The sequence below is a fragment of the Trichoderma atroviride genome, chromosome 1 (genome assembly GCF_020647795.1).
Source record: "Trichoderma atroviride chromosome 1, complete sequence".
NCBI classification, from domain to species: domain Eukaryota; kingdom Fungi; phylum Ascomycota; class Sordariomycetes; order Hypocreales; family Hypocreaceae; genus Trichoderma; species Trichoderma atroviride.
In genome coordinates this window covers 4,467,636-4,490,627 of record NC_089400.1, presented here as the reverse complement: position 1 = coordinate 4,490,627, position 22,992 = coordinate 4,467,636, and the positions used below count along the sequence as shown (strand labels likewise).

The 22,992-nt window shown below is 51.2% G+C and overlaps 10 protein-coding genes across 10 annotated transcripts; 6 read left to right on the top strand and 4 right to left on the bottom strand.

Annotated features, from left to right (window-relative positions):
• Window positions 1-3,776: 3,776 nt before the first annotated feature.
• TrAtP1_001612 (uncharacterized protein) lies at window positions 3,777-4,013 on the bottom strand (the record flags this gene model as incomplete). Its single annotated transcript, XM_066111072.1, has 1 exon — window positions 3,777-4,013. The coding sequence occupies one exon, from the start codon at window positions 4,011-4,013 to the stop codon at window positions 3,777-3,779; it is 237 nt and encodes a 78-aa protein (XP_065967145.1).
• A 2,288-nt stretch (window positions 4,014-6,301) lies between these two features.
• Window positions 6,302-7,038, top strand: TrAtP1_001611 (uncharacterized protein; the record flags this gene model as incomplete). Its single annotated transcript, XM_066111071.1, has 5 exons — window positions 6,302-6,325; window positions 6,555-6,618; window positions 6,700-6,711; window positions 6,811-6,899; window positions 6,961-7,038. 5 exons carry the CDS (start codon window positions 6,302-6,304, stop codon window positions 7,036-7,038), a joined length of 267 nt encoding a protein of 88 aa, XP_065967144.1.
• A 1,251-nt stretch (window positions 7,039-8,289) lies between these two features.
• TrAtP1_001610 (uncharacterized protein) lies at window positions 8,290-11,543 on the bottom strand (the record flags this gene model as incomplete). The annotated part of the gene is made up of 4 exons (XM_014085249.1): window positions 8,290-8,377; window positions 8,577-8,746; window positions 8,902-10,991; window positions 11,075-11,543. The coding sequence occupies 4 exons, from the start codon at window positions 11,541-11,543 to the stop codon at window positions 8,290-8,292; spliced, it is 2,817 nt and encodes a 938-aa protein (XP_013940724.1).
• A 254-nt stretch (window positions 11,544-11,797) lies between these two features.
• TrAtP1_001609 (uncharacterized protein) lies at window positions 11,798-11,968 on the top strand (the record flags this gene model as incomplete). The annotated part of the gene is made up of 1 exon (XM_066111070.1): window positions 11,798-11,968. One exon carries the CDS (start codon window positions 11,798-11,800, stop codon window positions 11,966-11,968), a length of 171 nt encoding a protein of 56 aa, XP_065967143.1.
• Window positions 11,969-12,500: 532 nt separating this feature from the next.
• Window positions 12,501-13,455, top strand: TrAtP1_001608 (uncharacterized protein; the record flags this gene model as incomplete). The annotated part of the gene is made up of 3 exons (XM_066111069.1): window positions 12,501-12,504; window positions 12,561-12,673; window positions 12,748-13,455. The coding sequence occupies 3 exons, from the start codon at window positions 12,501-12,503 to the stop codon at window positions 13,453-13,455; spliced, it is 825 nt and encodes a 274-aa protein (XP_065967142.1).
• Window positions 13,456-13,826: 371 nt separating this feature from the next.
• TrAtP1_001607 (uncharacterized protein) lies at window positions 13,827-14,771 on the bottom strand (the record flags this gene model as incomplete). Its single annotated transcript, XM_014085938.2, has 3 exons — window positions 13,827-14,048; window positions 14,111-14,357; window positions 14,422-14,771. 3 exons carry the CDS (start codon window positions 14,769-14,771, stop codon window positions 13,827-13,829), a joined length of 819 nt encoding a protein of 272 aa, XP_013941413.1.
• A 1,239-nt stretch (window positions 14,772-16,010) lies between these two features.
• Window positions 16,011-16,169, top strand: TrAtP1_001606 (uncharacterized protein; the record flags this gene model as incomplete). The annotated part of the gene is made up of 1 exon (XM_066111068.1): window positions 16,011-16,169. One exon carries the CDS (start codon window positions 16,011-16,013, stop codon window positions 16,167-16,169), a length of 159 nt encoding a protein of 52 aa, XP_065967141.1.
• A 1,287-nt stretch (window positions 16,170-17,456) lies between these two features.
• On the bottom strand, window positions 17,457-19,041 carry TrAtP1_001605 (uncharacterized protein). The gene is made up of 3 exons (XM_014085939.2): window positions 18,663-19,041; window positions 18,227-18,565; window positions 17,457-18,157 (listed from the first exon to the last, which is right to left on the bottom strand). The coding sequence occupies exons 1-3, from the start codon at window positions 18,856-18,858 to the stop codon at window positions 17,922-17,924; spliced, it is 771 nt and encodes a 256-aa protein (XP_013941414.1). The 5' UTR covers window positions 18,859-19,041; the 3' UTR covers window positions 17,457-17,921.
• A 272-nt stretch (window positions 19,042-19,313) lies between these two features.
• TrAtP1_001604 (uncharacterized protein) lies at window positions 19,314-21,649 on the top strand. The gene is made up of 3 exons (XM_014085104.2): window positions 19,314-20,043; window positions 20,130-20,364; window positions 20,428-21,649. Exons 1-3 carry the CDS (start codon window positions 19,807-19,809, stop codon window positions 21,147-21,149), a joined length of 1,194 nt encoding a protein of 397 aa, XP_013940579.1. The 5' UTR covers window positions 19,314-19,806; the 3' UTR covers window positions 21,150-21,649.
• TrAtP1_001603 (uncharacterized protein) lies at window positions 21,628-22,424 on the top strand. The gene is made up of 3 exons (XM_014085940.2): window positions 21,628-21,847; window positions 21,988-22,055; window positions 22,138-22,424. Exons 1-3 carry the CDS (start codon window positions 21,751-21,753, stop codon window positions 22,279-22,281), a joined length of 309 nt encoding a protein of 102 aa, XP_013941415.1. The 5' UTR covers window positions 21,628-21,750; the 3' UTR covers window positions 22,282-22,424.
• The last annotated feature ends 568 nt before the right edge of the window (window positions 22,425-22,992 follow it).

The following is a 22,992-nucleotide window of genomic DNA, read 5'->3' as shown; positions in this document are numbered from 1 at the left end:
CGGCGCCTCCCCTTGTCAAAGCGTGGCAGCTTGCCGGCTGGTATGACCCAAGATTTCCGATATTAGTTTCTCCATCACGTCAAAAAGTAGCTCGTGCCTGGGAGCGCAACGGGTACTTGGCGGGTACCAGTACAGATCCAACCACAGTACCTTTGTCGAGCCTGCAGCTCTGCTTTTGCCAATTGTCGGACGGGTCGTGGGCGAAAGACCTCAAACGCCTACCGTTGCCTTACTAGACCGAAAAGTAAGAAGTTGCTGTTGCTCCAGTTAGGCACTTCGTATCGCTCCCTACCAAAAAGCAAGGACATCGATTCGTGAGCAAGCCTTAGATTAGCAGGGATTGATTCAAGCCGCTCGCTTGCTCGAACCAATGCAGCACCTGGCTATACCCAATATGTACTGTACAAGCATACACGTACAAGTATATTTGCGGTTTGACGCACCGGCTGAAGGGGAGAGGAAGATGATGGTAGCACTAGACAATTGACCCCGGCTAGGTTTCAGAGCCTCAGCCAGAAACCACACACCAGCTGCCTCGTACGTAAGGTGAACATCGAGAGCCCTGGTCTGAACTCGTCAGAAACATGTAATACTTCATGCAGTAAGAGCACGTGAAGCAGCGTTTTCATCATACTGTACGAGTCTCTCCAGTAAAAGAGGCATCTCGCTATCCTCCAGATTCCCGAGGGGAGACGATAACTCTGGCGCCGCTGAAGCGCACAGGCGCTAGAAAAATAGCCACATATCAATTATCATTTATCAAAGACGCAAGCTTTGCGCCGGGCTTCTCTCCTAGATCGGATTGGCGCTCTGCGAGCATCGCCGACCAAACATCTCAGCGCTATTGGGAGAAACCCCTGACACAGAGAGTAAAGAGGGCTTGCCAGTAGTAGCAGTAAGACCTTCTCTGGCAAATTGCATTACGGGCTGAGTCTGAGTGCCCTGCACGAACAGCCGGAGCGTACAAGTAGGTACATACTTGTAGTATACTACTTGTAGAGTGCCCGTGCAGCTGTGCGACGTGCTATCCCGAAACCAGATATTGACACATGATGCTAATAATTCACCCGACGGAGAGATCCTTGTTCCCGCCCCTCCAATTAGCGAAGAGGACACAGGTAACAGTGAGAACTCAGCTTCTCTTATTGGTGGTATCTTGGCTGGGGATAGGTATCACCCCGTACTCTTACTTGAAGTCGATGCATCCTCGCCTGGATATACTCGCTAGGGCCCCTTGTTATTAGTCGTCACTGTGCGTACATAGGTAGGTTAGCCAAAGACATCATGTTTCTTTTCCGGGAGCTGCTTAGTCACGATATACCTATTCCCACTTTCTAGCTCTGGATCTTGAGGATCATCTCCCATTTCAGCAAAGATCAGAGGGCTGGGACCAAGCCGTCCGAAGACAGCTTCTGAGGGGGGGACGCCTGTACTGTAGCTTGCTGAGGGACAAGACCCGCTTTGATGCGGTCTTTGATGCTTCAATGCCAGTCAGGCGCCCATTCCTCCCAAAATACTACAAGCTGCATAAACCCTTGCAGGAACCTGCTAGCAACGCGGTCATTGACCCAATCTGACCCAATGACTCGGCTCCGGTTTAGTCGCGATGTAATTTAGTCCTCCACTAGGATGAGGCTACCCGCTTTGTTCTTATCTGAGACAGCAACCGGGAGCATGAACAAAGGCCGTGCAGAATTCTTCCGGGCCAGTGCTTTGGTATCGGCGTTTTTGTACCAAATCTGTGCTTTATCTCTTTTCGATCGACATCTCCTAATCAGTCCTCAGTGCTACCTTGGGGTTACGTGAGGACGATTCCATCGGAGCACCCTTGACACTGACGCTGATATTGTTTGTCCTTTCTTGGTAACCAGCTCAGTGTCGTTGTTATCCATCATCCTCCTTCACTCTCTTACAATTGTTTTCTTCTTCCCTAGAGGCTGTGGGTTCTTTTCTTTTTTTTTTTTCTCCTCGTCTTCTCTCATACACCAGTAGCACAGTGAAAATACCATTGATTGCTCCGCATTTGTTGCTCGGCTTCCCTTCCGGATGCGTCATCTATGCGAAAGAAGACCCAAACGGAACGATGATCTATGCATGGCTAAATCCCCCCGACCCGACGACGCGTTAGTTGCTAGTCATACCACCCCGTAGTCGTACTGCTGCTAGTGTTAGACCTAGTTGGCGCCCATTCACGGGTCTCGCTTCCTAGCCCCTGGTTTCCATTTAGCCAGCGACCTAAGAGCCCGCCGACCCACGACTAGCAGCTTTAACATGTGCGCTAACGGTATAAACTGTTAGAGAGTACGGATACAAAGCCCAGAGATAGAGAACACCGACCTTTGAGTGATAGGGAATGGGCAAGCCTCATTGCACCTAGAGGGGAGACTTTCTGTTCAAGATCACTGAAGGTGTTATCCTAAACAACAATTTTGTTTGGCCGTCGAAAGCCGCGGAGATGACGGCTCCAAATACGGCATCGATGGCGCTGTTTGTACCCAAAGTAAAAAAAATTCTGCGTCGTGATACAGCTGAAGTTATCTTGGGTTTCTCCTCTTATTTTGTCTTGTTCTCACGGCCTAAACTCGTATTTGCAGTGGTGAATGCGTTGTTTTTTCTCATCTCCCATCTCATTGGGCGAAAATTGTCTTCCCGGTCCACAGCTGTCGTGGGGATCCGAATCATCTCTTAACGAGTCCAGAATGGCATGCCTTGCTACCGAAAACCCAATACTGCCAACCACAGCTCATGCTTGTACTGAATCATAGGGTCCGAAGCGTGGTAGTGTGATATAAGTCAAGGCGCAAGAATTTCCTAAAAACATAGCATAAGCACTTCTTTTCACCCGGACCCTGATGAGTTAGCTCTAGGACATATAACGACTAGCTCCTATGGCGTAGAAGGCCGAGGCTGTCTAGTAGTCGAGCTAGCAGGATGACGCCTGCATGTAGAGGTACTCCATAGTAGATTGAGGGTCATTGTAGAGTGAGGGAGGTAGATCCTATACCTAGTTACCCAGTAGTATTGCCATCTGTGTTCCATAGCTATAGCCATGGTATTCCGTAGACCAGAACGCTTCCTTGTATAGAGCAGATGCGAGAAGCTTGGTTGCTTTGGGCATTTGCACATGGCTGGTGCCCGATGCAGTAGGTACGGAGTACCCCGTACAAGGAGTCGCAAAGAATGTAGCATTCGAAGCGCAAAACCTGACAGTGATGCAAACCCTGGGACGAGCACATGGCGTTAGGCCTAGAAATCCCCGAACAAGGAACCCCCTTAATAACGAACCACACTCGACCCAAATGCTGTACGAGCACACGCTGGTTCAAGGAATGGCCGTACCTGTACGCAATACCACCTCGCTAATACGAAATCCTCGTGCAGGGGCGGAGTCCGGATTCTGTGCACTGCCTACCACTCCGAACAAGACAGGTACTCGTACTTTGCATCTCGCCCGTTTGAAGCATGAACCCTTAGCACATTACTTGTGTATTCTGGTGGTGACAAGTGGCGGCGTCGTGGACCTTCGTGGACCTCTAGCTGCATTCTGTCAGCACGTTATTGATTCTCCAGCCTTGGGCAGGCAGACACAAGTGCCTTGGCACTCACATGCTCTGCACCAGATTGCAAACTGCGGCCTGAGCGGCCTGGGCGGCCAAGAGCCCGTTTTCTTTGAAGCTGGGCATGGCGATGGTGCAGTAAACTGGCAGCAAGAAGCTGAGAGCAGGGCATGGAGTCGAATGTCGCCGGAAACCCAGCATTGGCCGCGGGAAATTATTTTAACCGAGCGCAAGGTCTGGTGATGGCAAGTCGCTTCCTTCATTCCTGCCGTTGGGCGTTCGAGGCAAGGTACTGGTGCTGGTACCGTACGAGGCGGGGACCAGGTACTGTACGGCCACCAGCACTTGGCACCAATTTGCAACTCCGGGCTCTTTTTGCGGTGGCGTGCGCTTGGCCTTTTCCCCTCCAACGTTCCAATCGAAATTCTCCGTAACGCCCTCATCTGCTTCGTGCATTATGGAGCAATGCCCCATATCGCCCGCTGCACAGGCATAAAAAACTCGCAACCGAAATCAACAGTCACCACATTCGCATGCCTGTCATCTGCTCGGCAGCCGTTCCGCAAGGCCGCAAGGACCAAGAAACGATCAGCGCCGAATCCTGGACTCATCCTGTTGCCAGCTTGGAGGCTTTGTCTCGGTACGTTTGTCCTCGTACGCGGCACTGGATTTCACAAGAGGAGCGGTCATGTTCTAAACAAGTTTACAGACCAGACCAACAGCTTCAACCCTCCGCCAGATTGAGTAGGTGACATCCCACTGCCATGGTGGGCACTTGGCCACTAGTCAGACCATGGGCGTTCGGAGAGCCTGCTGCTCGCAGCTTTGCGGTATCGTGAGGATAGCAGTCATCAGGAACTGATCACGCATCGTTCAAAGCAACGGGAAGCTGCCAGGATTCAGCCGGGCACCTGTGCTTCGAAGGGCCCAGGCCATCTGCTTTTCCCGTGGCCTTGACGGCGCACCCCCCGCCGGGCTCCATTTCGTTCTGATGGCCGCAGGACTATTGAGGAGCTAAATTTCCGGGGGGGAGGGGGCAGGGATGCGTCCTCGTGCGAATCTGGGGGAATGGCACAGAAACTTCCCAGGCGTGCACTCCTGCCGATATCAGAGGTGAAAAGACCTCGCACCTGAGGCGTCCTTCCACAAGGAAAACGACCAAAGGGGTGTAAATACAAAACCCCCACGCAGCAAGAGAAAGAAAGGAAAACCCCTCTCAAGCATTTATCTTCAAGATGCTAAAACCTTGCGTTCTCAGCAAGGGTTCTCATGCATCTAGACTTGTTCCGGTAGGAAGGCGCAGATTTCGGCTAGCGAGCCTTAGGCTGTGAATCCAGATGGAACCAAATTACAAAGTACGAAATGGTACAGTTTCATTTGCTCCGTTGGACGGGATATTTGGGCTCCCGGTCGTGGGCCTGCATGCATGTAGTACCTACTCAGTACGGAGTACACGTGCATATTCTCATCAAGTCCCAGGCGGCCAACAAACTGATCTTGTCTGCGAGATATCATCCTCAGCACCTGGCGATGGCCGTTGGATTCATCCGGCTATGCGATAGCAAGAAACGGACAGCAAGGCCAAGCACAAGGAAAGAAAGAATCATCTCACCAACAGTCCGTACCCAATATGAACAGTACAGTCGCCGTCGCACCAAATGCCACCTGCCATCTGGCGGAATACTTGTATATCTATGAGGGGCTAATAATGCGATCGCCAGTTGTTCCGAGTATCATCCCGGGGAGGCTCGGCGGCCAATGAACGCAATGGCTAGAAAAGCTTCCACTTGTTTTTACCACAGCGAAACAAAGCATGGCCAAGCAAGATAAGCAACAACCGGAAACGGGAATCTCAAAGCGAAGTGCCCCTAGCGGCCATTGCCACTAACCCGTAGTCGGCAAGGAAACCAGACGGAAATTTTCTGACAAGCGTCTATTATTCTATCACATCTCGTCGATGTGAGTGGGGGTTGAGTGAAGGGGCTGCGAAGCCCCGTCCGGCGAGCCCACCGTGACATTCTCCTACATTACTCAATCTTACATACATGCAATGAACGAACCTACGCCAAGTCCCAAATACAGGCTTGGCGAAGTGTACTGTCTTGCCGCGGGCTCTTCTCCCCTGTGCACCTTTGGCTCATATTTGAGCTCTTTTTCCTCTTTTCATGCTACTACTGAGTGGGCTATGCTGTGCCGTCTTGCTGATAGCGTCTCACCAGTGTGTTCGGATCATCAGTATTTTATTGTATATCAAGAGTTACCACAAGTGTGCCGCTCTCGGAGCCTAGCTGCTCAATCGGATCGAGGTATCAAAAGCCTTCCCTCCCTAATTTACCTTGGCATCCACACCAGATACATTGCTAGTGCCATATCACAGCTCGTACTCCGAGAAGCTACCAAGTGCTTCATACCATGCATGTGCCTCGCCGATGGGACTGGGGGGAGTGGAATTGGCACGCGCATTCCACACTGGAAGGGTCTGGACTGAGCTGTTAGATTTCCGGATGTGTGGCAGCCGCTAACGCTAGGGTGGCCCGGGCAGAATTATATGTCCCTCAGAACCAAATTCGACTACATATGAGCTAGGGAAAAGTCCCAGTCTTTGTCTGGTGAGCGCATTCTATCGCCACAAGATGGGCAGATACGCTGTGAAAGGCCAGCACGAGTTTGAGGAGGCGAGTTGAACTCCCAATCTCTACGTCGTGTTTACTATGAGAGCACACTGGGGCGGTATCTGAAATAGAATGAAGTTCGTTCGTCAAGACCACGTGCTGAGACAGCCCCTTGTCGACAGGCTTTTCGATTTTTCCATTGCTGGTTGATACTATTCCGTACTGTTGCTTTGTACTAGGAATCAGCATCCCTGCGACAGTTCAGTTCACCAGGGATTCTATGTACGAACGATAACCCTGTTGCTTTGGACAAGCCCTGCTGTCAGCGGAAACTGTGATAAACGTCCCGCATCTGACTTGCGGGCTAAAGTTCCTGCCCGAATAGCCGATATATTACTATTTCTTGTCATATCTTGCTAATGAGCATGATGACGAAGTGGTGTTAAGTTGTAAGCTCGAGCGTTCACCTGCTTGATTCAGTACTCCCAGAATAACTATTGTCGGGGCACGAAGACTCACAATTTTGAAAGCACAAGCTACATGTGTGTGTTGTGGCGTCGGCCAAGACAAAGCCAGACGCAAATTTCGGGCAGGAAATTGAGACCTTTGACTCTCAGGACACCCTATCATATGCGAACTAGCCAGGGAGTTGTTTGTGCCTCCATCTCAGCTTCGCCTCCATGCTATTGGATCGGATGCTCAGCTATCGGAACAAAAGGCATGCAAGGAGGTGAGCCCAGCATACGACTGGTTGGAATATGCCGCCATTAGCTGACCCCCCGAACACGCAGCCTATAGCTGTTTGTGGTCCTAAGCGTCCACGACAAGAAATGCGCCGACAAATCGCCACATATAAAAAGATGCATTAGATTATGCAGGGGAGCCTGAGCAAGCCGATGACAGAATAGAAGCTAGTATTTCAAACAGAGCACGCAAGCCAATAGCCAACATGTGCCGCCGGACGATCCGCGGCCAATCCATCTTTCAGCAAGAAGGCAAATTTGGCCTTCGTGTCAGGCCAGCATGGCTGGTCTGTTCATCATGTTCCATCCATGTCCAGCTGAACCTCTGACACAGTCGCGTACAAACATCGTGCACGCACACAGATTATGCCACCAAGGGAAGTTAAACACCGCAGGCGTGTGCCAGCCTCGCGTGTGTGTGTCTCATCCAATAGCTGAGCTGCAAGGATAACACTGGCACAGCTCGACATGCATATGAACCAGTTGACTCAGTACAGCTGCTTGTTGGCTGAAAACATGGATATATCATAGCCAGGAACGATCTTCGCCTGCTTTCAAGAGGGTACAGAGTACCTTGTGTAAACCAGAGATACATACTCCATTCCCTTGCCTTCAGCTTGACTTTTGTCCACCCCCTTGCTTCCTCCCCTTGCTTCCTCTTTGTCCTTCATCCCTCCTTGTCTTACTGTGAATCGCTAGACGTGGGAATGAAAGTCGCCTTGTACTGCATGTCTTACTCTGACGCCACTGCGTCCATGTGTTTTTTTTAGCGCCGCAGCACATGGTCTATGGAGATGTATCCAGGTAGCTATACTGCGGCCACGTCGAAATCTCGCCCCCTAGGCGTGCAATTATCTTATTTTAATTTTAATTTTTTTTCCTCCTCACGCAGAAGAACATGCAAGGATTTCCCAACAAGAGAGCTCCATACGCAGCTCGCTTCCTGTGGCGCGAGGATGCAGTGACAGGATCGCACAAAAGCCCGCTGGGATGAGTAGGTACGTGAAAAACGCTACCCATCTTCGTAAATGGGAAGACAGAAAGGAAAAAAGAAAAACCTCGAACACTCTTATCCCGCAATCCGAATTGCCGGATCGACGTAGAAACAGATGGCTTACAAGTAGTATTTGGATATTGTTGTCTTAAATCAATAGCTATCGCTTGTAGCAGAAGTAGCGTACGATACCAAAGATCTGTATGGTCTGATTATGTCTTGTCTCAGATCTGATACATTTCAAGACTATGCCACGCTCCCCATTTCCCCTTCTTATATATATATGACGCTGGATTAGGGTTACAACAAGGGTACCTGATCAAAATGCAAGACACGAGGACAGAATTTCCGGGACGCCAGCAGACAAAACAAAACATGAATCCTTATAGACGGCTCTCGATGCCAGCGTACTGGTGATCTTCAGCCCAGTGGGAATCGGGCCAGACCAGTCGGATCGCATCCCAAATGTGGCTATTTTACCATGGAAGTTAGTAACACTGCTTATCTCATAGCATTTTTTTTTTCTGATGATGATATGATGAGGCAACATGCATAACCGTAAGGCGGTTTCATTGCAAGCCAGTATATTCAAGAGATATAAGTGCGTGAGAGTGGAGGTTTGAGGAGGGGGGCAGAAGCACAGAGAAGGACAAGGAAGAATTTGACTCACTTTACATGGAGGATCTCTAGACCATCCTTGACTTCCTGAGGAAGATCCTTGGCGTCCTTGCGGTTCTGCGCTGGGAGTAGCACCGTCTTAACCCCCGCTCGGAGGGCACCGATGAGTTTTTCCTTGATACCTCCGACAGCGGTGACTCGGCCGCGGAGGGATATCTCGCCCTGTGTTTCCATGTCACGTCAGCCTATGTCAGTCCAAGGTTGGTGTGTAGGGGAAGATGAGGGGAGAAGGAGGGGTTTTTTTTTGAGTTTGCTTGGTGTTGAGCAGAAATTGCTTTGATTTTGGTAACGATGAAGGGGGGGGGGGGGGAGCGTACCGTCATAGCCATTGTAGGTGGCACTGGCTTGCCAGAGAATAGTGAGATCAAGGCAATGGCTTGGCCGATACCACTGCTGGGCCCATCCTTGGGAATAGCTCCCGAAGGGCAGTGGACGTGAATACTGCGATCCTTCATGATATCAACGTGTGGATCAGAGGTAAGGCTCAGTTCATAGGCATGGGCTTTGACCCAGGTGAGGGCAACTTCAACACTCTCCTTGAGAACGTCGCCCAGCTTGCCCGTAAGCTGTACTCGTCCATTGCCGGGCATGTCAGCAACTTCGATGAAGAGGATGCTGCCGTTGCCACCGGTGCTGTAGGCCACAAGTCCCGTTACAATGCCCGGACGACTAGTCTTCTCGGCGATTTCCTCTTCATACTTTTCAATGCCCAAAATCTGCTCAATGTCGTCAAGCGTGAGCTGCGGCCGGTACGTCTCCAGGGCGCCATTGTCTCTCGCCTCTGCGTACTCGACAGCCTTGGCACGACATACAGAGCCAATTTCACGTTCCAGATTGCGAACCCCTGACTCACGGGTGTACGACTCGATGATTTTGGACACCACCTCTTGGCTGAACTCGACCTGGTCATCCGCCAGTCCGTTGGACCGGAGCTGCTTGGGGATCAGATGCTGGATGGCAATGTGGCGCTTCTCAAGCGTGGTGTAGCCAGGAAGATAGATCATCTCCATGCGGTCCAACAGAGGACCGGGGATGGTGTCCAGGCTGTTGGCGGTGGCGATGAAGAGGACCTTGGACAGATCGACCGGCATGCCGACGTAGTGGTCCTGGAAGTTGTGGTTCTGCTCCGGGTCTAGAACCTCGAGCATGGCGGCCGAGGGATCGCCGTGTACACTCGCCGTGCCAATCTTGTCAATCTCGTCGAGCAGAAAGACTGGATTCGCCACACCGACCTTTCTAAGCCCTTGCACGATGAGCCCGGGCATGGCCGCCACGTAGGTCCTCCTGTGGCCACGGATTTCAGCTTCGTCTCTGACACCGCCCAAGGAGATGCGGTGGAACTTGCGGCCCAGAGCAGTTGCAACCGATTTGGCCAGGCTGGTCTTTCCTACGCCGGGGGGTCCGATGAGGAGCATGATGGGCGACTTGTCGACTGTGCGCTTGGACTTGAGCACCTGGAGCTTGGCGAGTTCGGATTCGGACGCCTCTTGTCGGCTGGCGTCGTTTTGAGCAACGTCTTCTGCTATCTGGGCGGTGTCGCTGCTGCTCTTGCCGTCGGTGATTGCCTTTTCAGCAACGGCGGCATCGGCTTCTGCCTTGCGAATCTGCTCATCCATGTCGTCACTGATGGACTGCTTCAGCCTCAAGACAGCCAGGTACTCGATGAGCCTTCTCTTGACTTTATCCAGGCCATAGTGGTCGAGATCGAGCTGCTGCCGAGCTTTGGTCAGCGTATCAGCTCCGAGTCGATCATTTGTGGCCGCGGTCCATGGGATTTCAGATATCGTCTCCAACCAGTTCCTTGTAACCTGATATTCTTGATTCATGGGCGGCATTCTCTGCAGCCGGCGCAGTTCTCTATCCACAGACTTGGAGGCTTCTTGCGGTAACTTTGCTGCCTGCAGTTTCTTCTTGAGTTCGTCAAGCTCGTTGGCGTCTTGGTCCTCGTTTTGGTCACTCCCTCCTGGAGGTGGTAGAAGCCCCATGCCCGCCATTGGAGGCATCGTATTTGGCCTCCTAGTAGGGTTCTCGTTTAGCCGATCGATGATCTGGACCGGGACTGTTGTGAATGTAGTAATCTTGAAGTTGTTCTTGATGCCGCCAACCTGGCGCTCCAAGAGCTCGATGACCTTGGTGAGCCTAACCTTGATATCCAGGGCGGCTAGGATGCCGAGCTTTTCTTCATGGGTGCCATCGAGAAGGTTGGCCATGAAATCAGCCAGCAGTCCAGCCTCCTTCAACTCCCTTCTGATTATGAGCATCTCTAATCGTTTTGTGACGGCGGGTGAGAGAGCAGGGCCGCCTGTGCGCGGGAGCAATGACGAGATGCGTAGAATCGTGACCAGCTCTCTTGAGCGCATCTTTAGCAGGGTGAACAAGTCTTGCAGCTGCTTATCGGTGACATTGACTGGTAAAAGCGAATTGAGATCAGAAACCCAAAGCTCAAGCCGAACAGACAAAGGGATTCTAGTAAAAGATGAGACAGCCTACCTTCGTCTTCATAGTAAGTTGCTTTGGCCTCGAAGAAGGGACGCTCGCGAACTATTGCGTCCAGTCTGATCCTACTTGTGCCCTCCACCCGCAGCGCGAACTCGCCGGACCCGCGTCCATCGATGCCGACGATCTTGGCAGCAACGCCAAAGCCAAACAAATCGTCCTTGTTTGCGGTGCCCGGGTTGATCGAGTCGACGCGGGCGCTCTCCGGGTCCTCGCCGTTGGTGATGAGGAGCTGGCCGTCCGGGCCGACCAGCGGGGAAGACACGGGCACACACGCTATCGGGATGGAGTCGATGCGGCCATCCGGGCCCTTTGATGCGGCGAGCTCGTAGACGTAGGCGAGAAGGGCCGGCAGGTCGGGCCGGCTGGAGTTCACGGTGACGCGGTAGGCGAGGCCCGGGAGCAGGACAGTCCCGCGAGGGAGGGGAATCAGCGGGAGGGTCGCGGTCTGGGATCTCCCCATGGCGTATGCGATGCGAAAGCGACGATGGCGTGGTGGTGATGTTGGGGTTGGTGTTGGTGTTGATGGGGGCGCAGAAACACAGCAGCAAGTCAACGCAACGCTATCGCTATGAACGTGGCAAGCAGATCAAGAGAAGAAGATGCAAGATTAAAAGACAATGGCCCGGGTATTGATTGATCGCCGTGGGGAGACTTGTGTAGAAGACGGTGGAAGGGCGCTTTCTGTTGTTGATGTCAACCCCGGCTTATGCGATCATGCTCCGTGGTTTGGATTGGCAGCGCAGCGTTGCCGGCCACCCAGTTCGAGTCAGGCAGGCTATTATGCGACCCCCGGCTGGAATTCTTGCCGAGGCTGAAGATGCGGAGCGCTTATTGGCCGGCGCCGTTGGAGATGCCGTGCGGGAATCTTGTGACGGTGGCGATTGAGGTGGTGTTGATTGATATAAGCCACGTAGATGACAAGCTTTAGAAAAGGAAGGATGTAAGAAGGATCAATTGTGTCTTGGGGCATGGATCTTGAAAGCAAGCATTTCATCGAATGTGGTGTTTACAGTGAGTGCCTTGCATGTATGTATTACAGTGAGTGAGCCGTGCATGCGCCATGTACGTACCTACGTCGTACCGAGGGTAAACATCTCCAACTTCCAGATTGAGATTATTCTACGCATCTCGAATCTGAGCAAGTATCTGATTACAAACAAGCCACGTGCATTTTGGACAACTTTGAACAATGCAAATGGAAGAGAGTAAAGGCCAACGATGCATGTACTCGTCGTAAAGTCATGTAAAGGCGCGGTGCCTGGATTCAGCTGCTGAGTCAGCCCGCTGGTCGTGCTCACGCTCGTGCTCACGCTCGTGCCTAGCTTGTCGCGGGGCAAAATCCATTAAACAAGGCGCGCTTCAAACGCGTCTCCCACTTTTGAGAAAAGCCAGCGTTGACCACATCACTGTCGCCATAATGTGTAAGGCAAGCCCCGTGTGTAATTCTAGCTGTTTTGTGCTCATCTCTCATCTGCAGCTGCCTACGACGGATACTCCAAAACTAGCTACGGCGCCCAAGGCGGCGATGATTCTGGCGGCTTCTTCGCTGGAGGGGGTTCACAGCAAGGCAGCCAAGGTGGTGGCGGCAAGGTCAGCTCAGCGATTCCTCGTTTGATGCCGCGTATATCCAAGAGAGCTCAAAGCTGACGTGTTTCAACCAAAAGTCATACCAAGATGAATCATTACGACCCTTGACAATCAAGCAAATCCTCGACGCGGAAGAGCCGTACTCGGGTGCAGAGTTCAAAGTGGACGGCACTCCCATCACACAAATCACATTCGTCGGCCAAGTCCGCAGCATAAACCCACAGCAGACCAACCTGACAATCCGGGTCGACGACGGCACAGGGCAGATTGACGTCAAGAAGTGGATCGACGCAGACAAGCAAGGCGACGCAGAACCCGGCTTCGAGATTGATTCACACATCCGCGTATGGGGCCGCCTGAAATCCTTTTCCAATAAGCGACACGTTGGAGCCCACGTCATCCGGCCAGTCACAGACTTCAACGAGGTCAACTACCACCTGCTGGAGGCAACCTACGTGCATCTAGTAAACACCCGGGGCCCTGCCGGCGCGGGAGCAAACGCCAACGGAGATAGCATGTTCGTTGACGGCGGCGACGGCTTCAATGCTGGTGCTGGCGGCGCCCAGCTCCCCAGCAAGCTCTCTGGATGCAGCACTGTTGCCAAGAGAGTATACACCTACTTGAACGACACACCTGGAGGCAACGACGGAATGCATCTGAGCAACATCACGGCAAGCACGGGCCTGGGAATGCGGGAAGTCATCACTGCGGCAGACGAGCTTTTGGGACAGGGCCTGATATATACAACTGTGGATGACGAGACATGGGCCATTTTAGATTACTAAGAGCAGTTTGACACCGACGCAAAAATCTTTTTTTTTTTTTTTTTGATATATAATACCTAGTGTATGGTAGAGACAGGACTTGGTCAAGTGAGTTGAAAAAGGTATCTCACTAAATAGGATGAAAAAAAAAAACAGCAACAAGCATAACGAACGAAGGATAAAATACAAAATCTGTCCAAACTCAAGCTTACTTGAACGCATGATGTTAATGAGCGACTGGGCAATCGATGTTCAAGCCACGCAACTTTCAAAATCAAAAAGAGTCTTGTGAAGGAGAGAACGAAACAGAAAGGGGGTTCAAGCTTATCAACAATCTTTCAACTATTCTCCATACCAAACAAAGTTGAAGTAGCCAACTTCAATCGCAGACATTAGACTTTGACAGTCTCAATCTGGTCCAGCGTTGGCACTGCTTCTTCGACTGCTTTGGCGGCTACGGCTACTGGCTCGCGCACCATGATGAACAGCGGCACAGGCACCGGCCCTCTCTTGAAGGAGATTTCCTTGCGGTACTTGAAGCCGAAGCGCTCGTAGTAGCTGATGTTGTCGCTGGAGCTGGATTCGAGGTACATGGCGCGGTTCTCGGCATCAGCCTGTGTGGAATGGTCAACTCATCAGTCTCGTCTTTCTCTTTGCATATAGAGATGCCGCTTACCTTTGCCGCCATGTCCATGATGAGCTTCTTGGCATAGCCCTTGCCCCTGGCGCTGGGCTTGGTTCCAATATAAGCAAGGTAATAGTACTCGCGGTCTCCCATGACTTCGTCCATTGTCTCGTGCAGGAGAGGCAGCACATCTTCATAATAGCGCTTGCGGCCCTCTGAGCCAAGCTGGTAGTAGAGGCGCCACATGCCGCTCCGGAAGATGGTCCACCAGCCATCCATGTGCATCCCAGGAGGCATCCTAGAGCGAGTTCATCAACACGATATATCCCCCCCCGCAACAAGAGTAGAAGACGGGAACTCACCACAAGGCCACGCAATCATAATCCGGGCCAATGGTTGTGACGAGGCCGCTGTAGCAATGGGCGGACACCAGATACGTCATGATGTGGACATGGAGCTTCCATTTGGTCTCGTCCGAGTAACGATCCGTTTCGTCGCCGTCGAGGAGATACATGCTCAAGGCATCGGCGGCAAAGGCGTGGGCGAGAGAGACGCCCGCCTGCTCGCACTCAGTCAGGCCAATCTTGCGGACGGATTTCTCCCACGACTGAGGGACGAGAGAGCGGCGGCGGTCCACAATGGCTGTTGCGATGGCGGTGGAGGCGGTGGTCGTGATGGTATCAACGGCGGTTTTGCTTATAACGTGCGCCATGTTGGGCTAAAGGTGTTGATAATGTAGCTTTCTTGTTTTCTTTTTTTTATTTGACTTGTCTTTTATTATTCTTGGAGTTGATGATTTCAACCTTTCCATTCACTCAATACTTCCTGTACGAGTCGAAACCGCATCAAAAGAGGCGCCTAGTTTAGTAATGATCATGAATTGATGCAGACGGGGACTCTGTACGAGTTGGACTCACGTATTATATTATGGGCACTATCGCCGGTATGGACACTTGAGAGTTGTGATCTCGAGATGGGCATAAACCTGGAAGGGTGTTGCAGGCAGTTTAAGCAGTCGCGTAGGTCAACCGACATCAATGTGGATTTTAAGGCCCCAGGACCGTTTAAATGTGAAGATGTTTGGGGTATAGAAGGAGAGAGGGTAGAGGGGAAAAAAATGAGATGAATTAAACAAGATGCGCTGGGCAAAGTATGGCGTTTGTTGCAGTAGTTGTTGGGCTTTGAGAAAGATGGAGAGCGATGACGGTGCGTGTGTTGTTATGAATAACCAGTCAAGCAATCAATCACTTCACTGACGACGACAGATGGATATCGTCTATGCAGAGGGTGAAGAATGGAGACGGAGACCACAATGAAAGCAGCGATGATGTTGACCAATAGTCAGAATAGAGTGCGTCAAGAGCAGCGACTTGTTCCAACACAAGATCCAAAGAGGGGAATACAAAAAGGATAGCCTCGTTCCCAAGCCCTGAGTATGGATGACCTAGGCCCAGTTTTGAGTCTTTCTCTTTTCCCTTCCCCGTCCTTTTCAGCCTTTCTTGTTATTTCCTTGTTAGTCTTGTGTCCAGCAGGGGGTTCTTCAGTGTTGCTATTCTTGGCGATATGCTGTCGTTGTAGGCAGATTGTTTTACCAGATCGGAATTAGATCAGATCGAAGAAAGAAAATCCCCAGGTGAAGCAAGAGGTGCAAAGGGAAGAGAAAAGAAGGGGTCACTTGTCTACCGAGATGGGGGTTTTGTAGGGATCTGACACGGATCTGCACCCTGCTGCCAAATCGTCGTTTTTTACGGACTAACACACACGCAAACCACGAAGAGCTGGGATCAATATCTATTACGACCAACACCACTAAATTGCTTGTCTCTGCGGCCGCTAGCGAAGCCATGGCAATTGATACGGGAGGAGCAAGGCTCCGATGACACCGGAACGCGGCAACTCGCCCAAGAAAAAAACAAAAGAGATAAGAAAGCAGCAAGTAATGGGAGCCAAGATGTCTGGCGTGTGGACGGCTCCCCACGCTTTGGTTGGCCGAGTTTGGCTGAGGGGATCCACGATTGGCGGACCGCCGAGGTCAGGCTTGGGGTCAGATGATACGCCGCCTCGGTCGGATGGGCTTGACGGTGTGGCCGGCGGAGGCTCGGGTTTTTGATTGAGATGGTTCCAGTTGCTTCGAGTTGATGTTGATACTGGTCTTGTCGATGGTGTCTTGTACAAGAGACAACACAGCCCGGAACTACAGCGGGATACATCCATCCATCGGCATCAGTTACAGTCAGATACAGGTATACCGTACGCACTGGCACATACTGTAGAGACCTGCTCCATCCACCCAGCAATCCGTTATCTAGATCCCTTCTCTTGAACCCCCAAGCCTAACCGCAACAGGCTGCTATCTCGCACCTCTCCGCCGTTGACGCCCATATCATCGAGTGCGGAGTCTGCCGGCGAGCTTAGGCTGGATTTGGCGGAGGACCAGCGGCCCCGCGCGCCCTACAGCGGGCCTCAGCGCTAGCAGTTGGTGGATGGGGCCGCCTGAAGCCTCCCCCGGGAAAAGGACAGCCGCTATGGAGAGAGAGACGATGGAGATGGATAGATAGGTCCTGAGGCATGGAAAGTTGACCGAAATATCTGGATGTCAGCTGTGACTATTCATCGGGCGTTTTAGACTTTCATGACAAGATGCATCAGTGGCTAGGGAATTGATATGATGGGAACTTGAAACTTTTGTTCATCAGTCAATACGCTCCCATTATGTAAAGTGTATGTAAGTTGCTGGAGGGCGTGGGGGATTAAGACACGGCTGGTTGGCTGCATCTACATCAATTCTCGTCTTCCCTATCTCCCAATAAAACGGAGACAATGGGACGACCAAGCATGCGCGTCAAGTCTCGTGCCGGGTCTCGTGCCAGACGTGTTGCTGATGATGAGATGCCAGATTCGGCATACGTTTTGCGGGGAGGCTTCTGGGGTAATGAAGATGAACTAACGTTTTGCATTGTTGTTCCATAATAGCCTAAGAGTGAATTGCATTCAATCATTGGCGTTCTTGTTATATAATAGCGCTGCGGGAACGGCGCTCACATGAGTAGGATTTGCATGTGAACAACTCTATTGTACGGGGTTCCGCATTTGCATTCTGACCTGGGATTTAATGCTTGGTTGCTACAGGTAGGAATCATGGTTTGGTATCTTGTTAGAATTAGATGCAATTAAATACACAAGTCTAGCGGCTGTACATTTGATGGAGCATGGGAGCAGTATCTGGCTGGTCTTGGTATTGCAATATTGGAGTTGACAGAAGAAGCTACAACTTGGTGAGCGCATTCAACCTGACTAGTTAGGTAGTTATTATGTAGGTTTTCAAATTAAATGTCAATTCAGCTAGATTGCCTCATTTTAGTCCATCTTTACCCTTTTCTTATTGAATTCTAATAATATCTGCACTGTCTGTGGCAAAACACACAAGTTTCATACACATCTTTAGGGTAGCTCACGACTTGAATCAAGTCACCAAGGTATACGAATTCCGATACGAGTACGACAACGATCTATAAGCCACCTGCGTGTAACAAATCTCAAACTTTCGAGTTTCACAAAGAGATTCCCTGCAACTGCGTCGATGCCACGTAATTCATCTGATGCCATCTGCACTGATTCGCGTATTGATATCTTGATTACATGTATGACGCTCCCGCATCTAACTTTGCTCTAGGAAATACTCTAGTAAAGATTCTCAACAGACACAAGCAAATCTAGCCGTATATTGAACCCCAGTAGCTTCCATCATTTGTATCGTCGTCTTCCTTGAGGGCAAACACACATTGTGCCGCATTCGCTCGCTCATCCACATTACGTTCCCTCTTACATCGTATTCGTATTCTTGTTAATTAAACCTGGAGACTCACAGCATGCGTCGAATCTCCTGCTCGTTGGTGTACTTGTCCAGACCAGAGTCTAAGCTCTCCCACCACTGGAAGAGCATCGAGTTGCAGATCAGCTTGAACCAGGGAGTGAACTTGAGGCTGGGGTCTTCAAACTGCTTCTTGAGGCTCTCGGGGGAGACGTATTGAACGGCCTGCACCTCGTTCTCGTTGATGTTGAGGTCGACGTTGGCCTTGATGAAGAGGATGTAGTCAACTGGTACAAGAGTTCACCGTTAGCTTAGGGTCCTAATTCGAGGTCTAGGGAGTTGTTCAAATCTCGTACTCTCGTGCTCGCCCCATTTGCCGTCGCTAGGAGCCTTGTAGTGGATTCGGGTCAGGAAGTGGAAATCCTCAAAGGGCACCTGCTCCTTGTTGATGCCCAGCTCGTGCTCCAGCTTGCGCTGGGCAGCACGCTTCGCTCCAGCGATGGAGTCGACCAGGTTTGCGCCAGTCTCGGTGGGAATGCTCAGAGGGTGCGAGCAGCAGGTGTTGGTCCACATGTCGGGGAACGTAATCTTCTCAGTGGCGCGCTGCTGGAGCAGCAGCTCGTTCTTGTCGTTGAAGAGGAAGACGGAAAAGGCACGGTGCAAGAGGCCCTTGTCGATGTTGGTCATCAAGTGGCCTATATGTTGAAGACGTCGTGTTGTTAGCCGACAGAACTGCCATGGCCATGCCCCGCCATTTCACGATTCCAGGGGGAAGAGAGGCATGTTTCGTACAAATCTTCTTGCTCGCAGTGCCAATGGGCGCATCGTTTTCGTCCGTGACGATGCAGACCTCGTCCATCAGGCGGATTTGCTCCTCGTCGTGGCCCGTCAGTGCCTCGCTGGTGGTGTCGATGTCTGGGAAGAGACGAAGCATGGCTTCAGCCGTAATCGGCTGGGCTGTCGTAGTGGTGGTGGTGGTTGTCGACATTGCTGCTCAATTGTTTGAGATGTACCGATCGTATTTATAGAAAAGGAAGAAGAAGTCAAAGACGCCGTTGAATCGAAAAAAAGAATGGCCACTCGAGTCTCGTGCGTGGCGATTGGGTATCAAGCTTAAATACTGGTATGAAATTATGCCCCGGCAACAAATCCCCAACTGACAATGTCTCCGACAATGTGAAAAGAAAATGGACGCCCCTCTAACTGGATGGACCCTGGACCTTTTCCCCCTTCTTGGGCTGTCGCGTGGGGCGCAGAGAAAATTGAGCGGCTGTGATTGGCCAGTTCAAATGATCGACCTGTAGAGGCGCGACGGCTTATCAAAGGATATGCAAGTAGGCCTCTTATACGCTTATGAAACATATCTTGTGTCACTGATCAATAGCGAGGTATGGACCCAACTCGTCGTTTTGGGCTATCGGAATATGTAGGTACCTGATTTGAGCGGCGGCAAACTATAAAATTTCGTTCCCAGAGCCAGACTGACCCTTTCTGCAATGGCCAAGCACGGAACGAGCATAGGCTGATAGTGTAGCGCCACCATGGTCCCCTGTATTCATCTTCGCATAGCCGCAAAGCGAGGCCCTAGGCTCCGCCAATCCGGGCACAGGCACATGTACTGTACCCCGTCCCATTCCATAGCGGCCAGGTACAAGGCGCATGTACACTCTACGGTCTCCGTACTGGGCATCGCCAATATCCGTAGCTTCGTCACTCGCTTGCGACTCCTGGTTCTCGCACCCGTTCGCTCACTCTCGTGCCTTGCGGCTGTCTTTGCGCTTTCGCGATTTCTTGGTGCTCTGTTTGGCGTCTGGTCTTTTTCTTTGCGCCTTTTTCAGTTGCGCCCGGCGACTGCAGATCGAGCTTTGAGAGCTGATTCCAACCAAACACCCCCCAAGGCGGCACTCCTCGGATCGATCCGAGAGCTCCAGAGACGATGCCTCCCAAGATTGAGCAGAAGGAAATCGAGACATACTGGAATATCTTTTCCGACAGAACAGGCGGCGGACAGTTCCTTACGGGAGAACAGGCTGCGCCCGTGCTCAAGAACAGTGGCCTCCGCGATGACCAGCTAGAAAGGGTGTGGGATTTGGCGGACGTGGACAACGATGGAAACCTGGACTTTGAGGAGTTTTGCGTGGCTATGCGACTCATTTTTGATATTCTAAACGGAGTAAGCCATCTACCCTCCCAAAATATCCAGAGACGCGCTCTCAATGGTCAGGGCTAGACAACTAATGATAATTCCGCGTTTGCCAGGAATATGCCGACGTACCAAAGACTCTGCCCGACTGGATGATCCCGGAGTCGAAGGCCCATCTGGTGCAAGCAACCAAAGCCATCACAGGGAAGCAGCCGCAATTTGAGCAAGTCGAAGACGAGGACGATACCCCCGGCCTGAAAGATGGGTTTGAGTGGTATATGAAGCCCGCAGACAAGGCCAAATACGAGCAGATCTACCAAGAGAATCGGGATATGCGAGGAGAAGTAGCATGTTAGATTACCCCTTTGTGGCCTTTGCCAAAATGAGCCGCGCCAGATATTAACCCGAGTGCAGTCGCATCCCTTGAGGATCTTTACGATTCCCTAGACGTCCCCGATACAGACATTCGATCTGCTTGGAACCTCATCAACCCCTCTGCTTCCTCAAGCATCAACAAGGACGCATGTCTTGCATTCCTGCATATTCTCAACAATCGACACGACGGATACCGCATTCCTCGCACAGTACCTGCCTCACTGCGATCAAGCTTTGAGCGCAACCAGATCGATTACCAGGTTGACAACCAAAGGACAGGAGTCTCATCCCGATGGGCTACGAGGGCGGATGATTCTACAACGACGGGTAAGAAGGCCAAGTTTGGCGACCAGTACTTGACAAGACTCGGACGCAGCGGCTTCAAGACAGCGGGCACCGACTTTTCGACGGAGAAGACGGAAGACTGGGAGGAAGTCAGACTCAGGCGCCAGCTGCAGGATTTGGATGATAAGATGCGAAAGGTGGAAGAGATTGCAGAGAGGCGCAAGGGCGGGAAGCGCGATACTAAGCCGGCCCTGGTCAAGAAGGAGTTGGATCAGCTCTTGGACTACAAGCGACGGGAGCTGAGAGACTTGGAAGAGGGCAAGGGCAAGAGCGCCGTGGGCGGAAACCTGAAGAGCATCTCGGATGATTTGGAGACGGTGCGTGAGCAGGTGGATGGCCTAGAAGCTCACTTGCGGTCTCGCGAGCAGATCCTGGAGCAGCTGCAGAGGGAGATTGAAGATGAGAAGAGGGGCTAAACGAGACGGTGGATGGAGAGAGAGAGAAGACATGGGCAGATTCTATATGGAGGAAAACTATTTTGGGTGTTTCTTTTCTTTTCTTTGTGAGCGTGAACCAGATAGCGAGATTGGTTGATAATGGTTTGCAGATGTAGGGACAGGTAGGTAGGTATATATCTGTTTTTGGAAGTGTACATGCATAGACTGGGAATGCAGGTAATCAAATGAAGTTGCAGTTGGCTTTGAACCAAGAGACGTCCAAGCAAAAAGCTTGTATTCTCTTGCAGTAATCAGCTTGTAATTTACTGCATTGCTCTGTAATTCTACAACACTGCGTCTCACCGTCATCAGGAACTGCAGCTGATGCATCCGACATGTGATTCTGTCTGTTCTGTGCTTCAGCCAGGCCAATCGCGCGTCTCAACAAAACCGGTTCATGCTCGTCATCTGCCCCTCCTTTTGGGCGTTTCCCCCCTTTAGACTGCTAGCTTCATTGGCCTTACCCCGCTGAGCTACGACCAAGGCGAGCTTTCTTTTTCTTGAATCGTGCCATAGCCTTTCTTCTTTCTCTTTTTTTTAGATCATACACCGAGAAAAAGAAATTAATCACTTTTCAATCATGTCGGCTCCCGAGTCTCCCGAATTTACCAAGGCCCTGGTCGAGGTCAAGCAGTTGACCAAGAAGCCTAGCAACGACGACCTTTTGCGCCTCTACGGTATGCGATGATTTCCCTTTCCTTTGGAATCGGTTGGAAAAGATGGCGGGCGCCTTTGTCGCGATGTGGAAAATGTAACGCAGAAATGCGCAAAGATGCAAATGGGGGACCTTGTGCTGATTCATCTGTTTCGCTTACAGCTCTTTTCAAGATTGGCAAGGGCTTCGAGTTCAAGAAGTCTGACGAGCCTTCACGGTTCTCCTTCGAGGTACGTTGCGCAAACAGCAACTCATATCTTTCCACCTTGTTCCATTCCTATATCTAATGCTAACTCTTTCATCTTACTGCAGGCCCGCGCCAAGTGGAAGGCCTGGGAGGCCGCCTACGAGGAGGAGGGCATCACCGACCCCGCCGAGGCCCAGAAGAAGTACGTCGAGCTGGTCGAGGAGCTCAAGGTCAAGTACGAGTTTGACGCCAACAAGACTCCCGAGTAAATCGCCTTAATATCATGAATTTGGCGAAACAAGGGATTCATGCACGGCGGATTTTCACACGGAATCAAGACGCAACGTTGCTAGCGAAAGCACCTGCAGGATAGATTGCCATAGAGCGTAAAGAAATCATGGAATAATCTTTTAAAAAACACATGGATATTCTTTTCTTTTCTTTTCTTTTCTTTTCTTTTCTTTTCTTTTCTTTTCTTTTCTTTTCTTTCTGACGCTGATAGTTACCATACTGTGTGTATATGATGTTGTAGATTGGTTTTCTGCTACAAATCGGTTTGCCTCGGTACGGTTGGCGCCGGACCAGTCTACAAGTGAGGCTGATTCTATGCGGCTGAAAACGCGCGTATAGAGCTAGGCAGACACTGCTGGAGGTATAATTCAGCTGCTGTAAGGGGCGACGTAGACAGCGGCAGAATAGTTTGCTTCAAAACCAACTGCCAAAGGCTGCTGATTCCAATACTGATTGTTTATCTTGTAAAAGTCCGAGGACAGACGGTCTTGGCGTTAAATTAAGCTTCTTGCACTGGCTACATACTAAAGGAACGCGTAAATACGTAGCATGCCATTTGGTGGTATCTCGCAACTCTCTGAAACGATATCAAAGCCATTGCCTGAAATGGCAGGTAATCTGGGCCATGTCTCGACAAAAGATCTTTGCTACTACCGCGTATTGGGTGTAGCACAATAATGTGGCTCGGC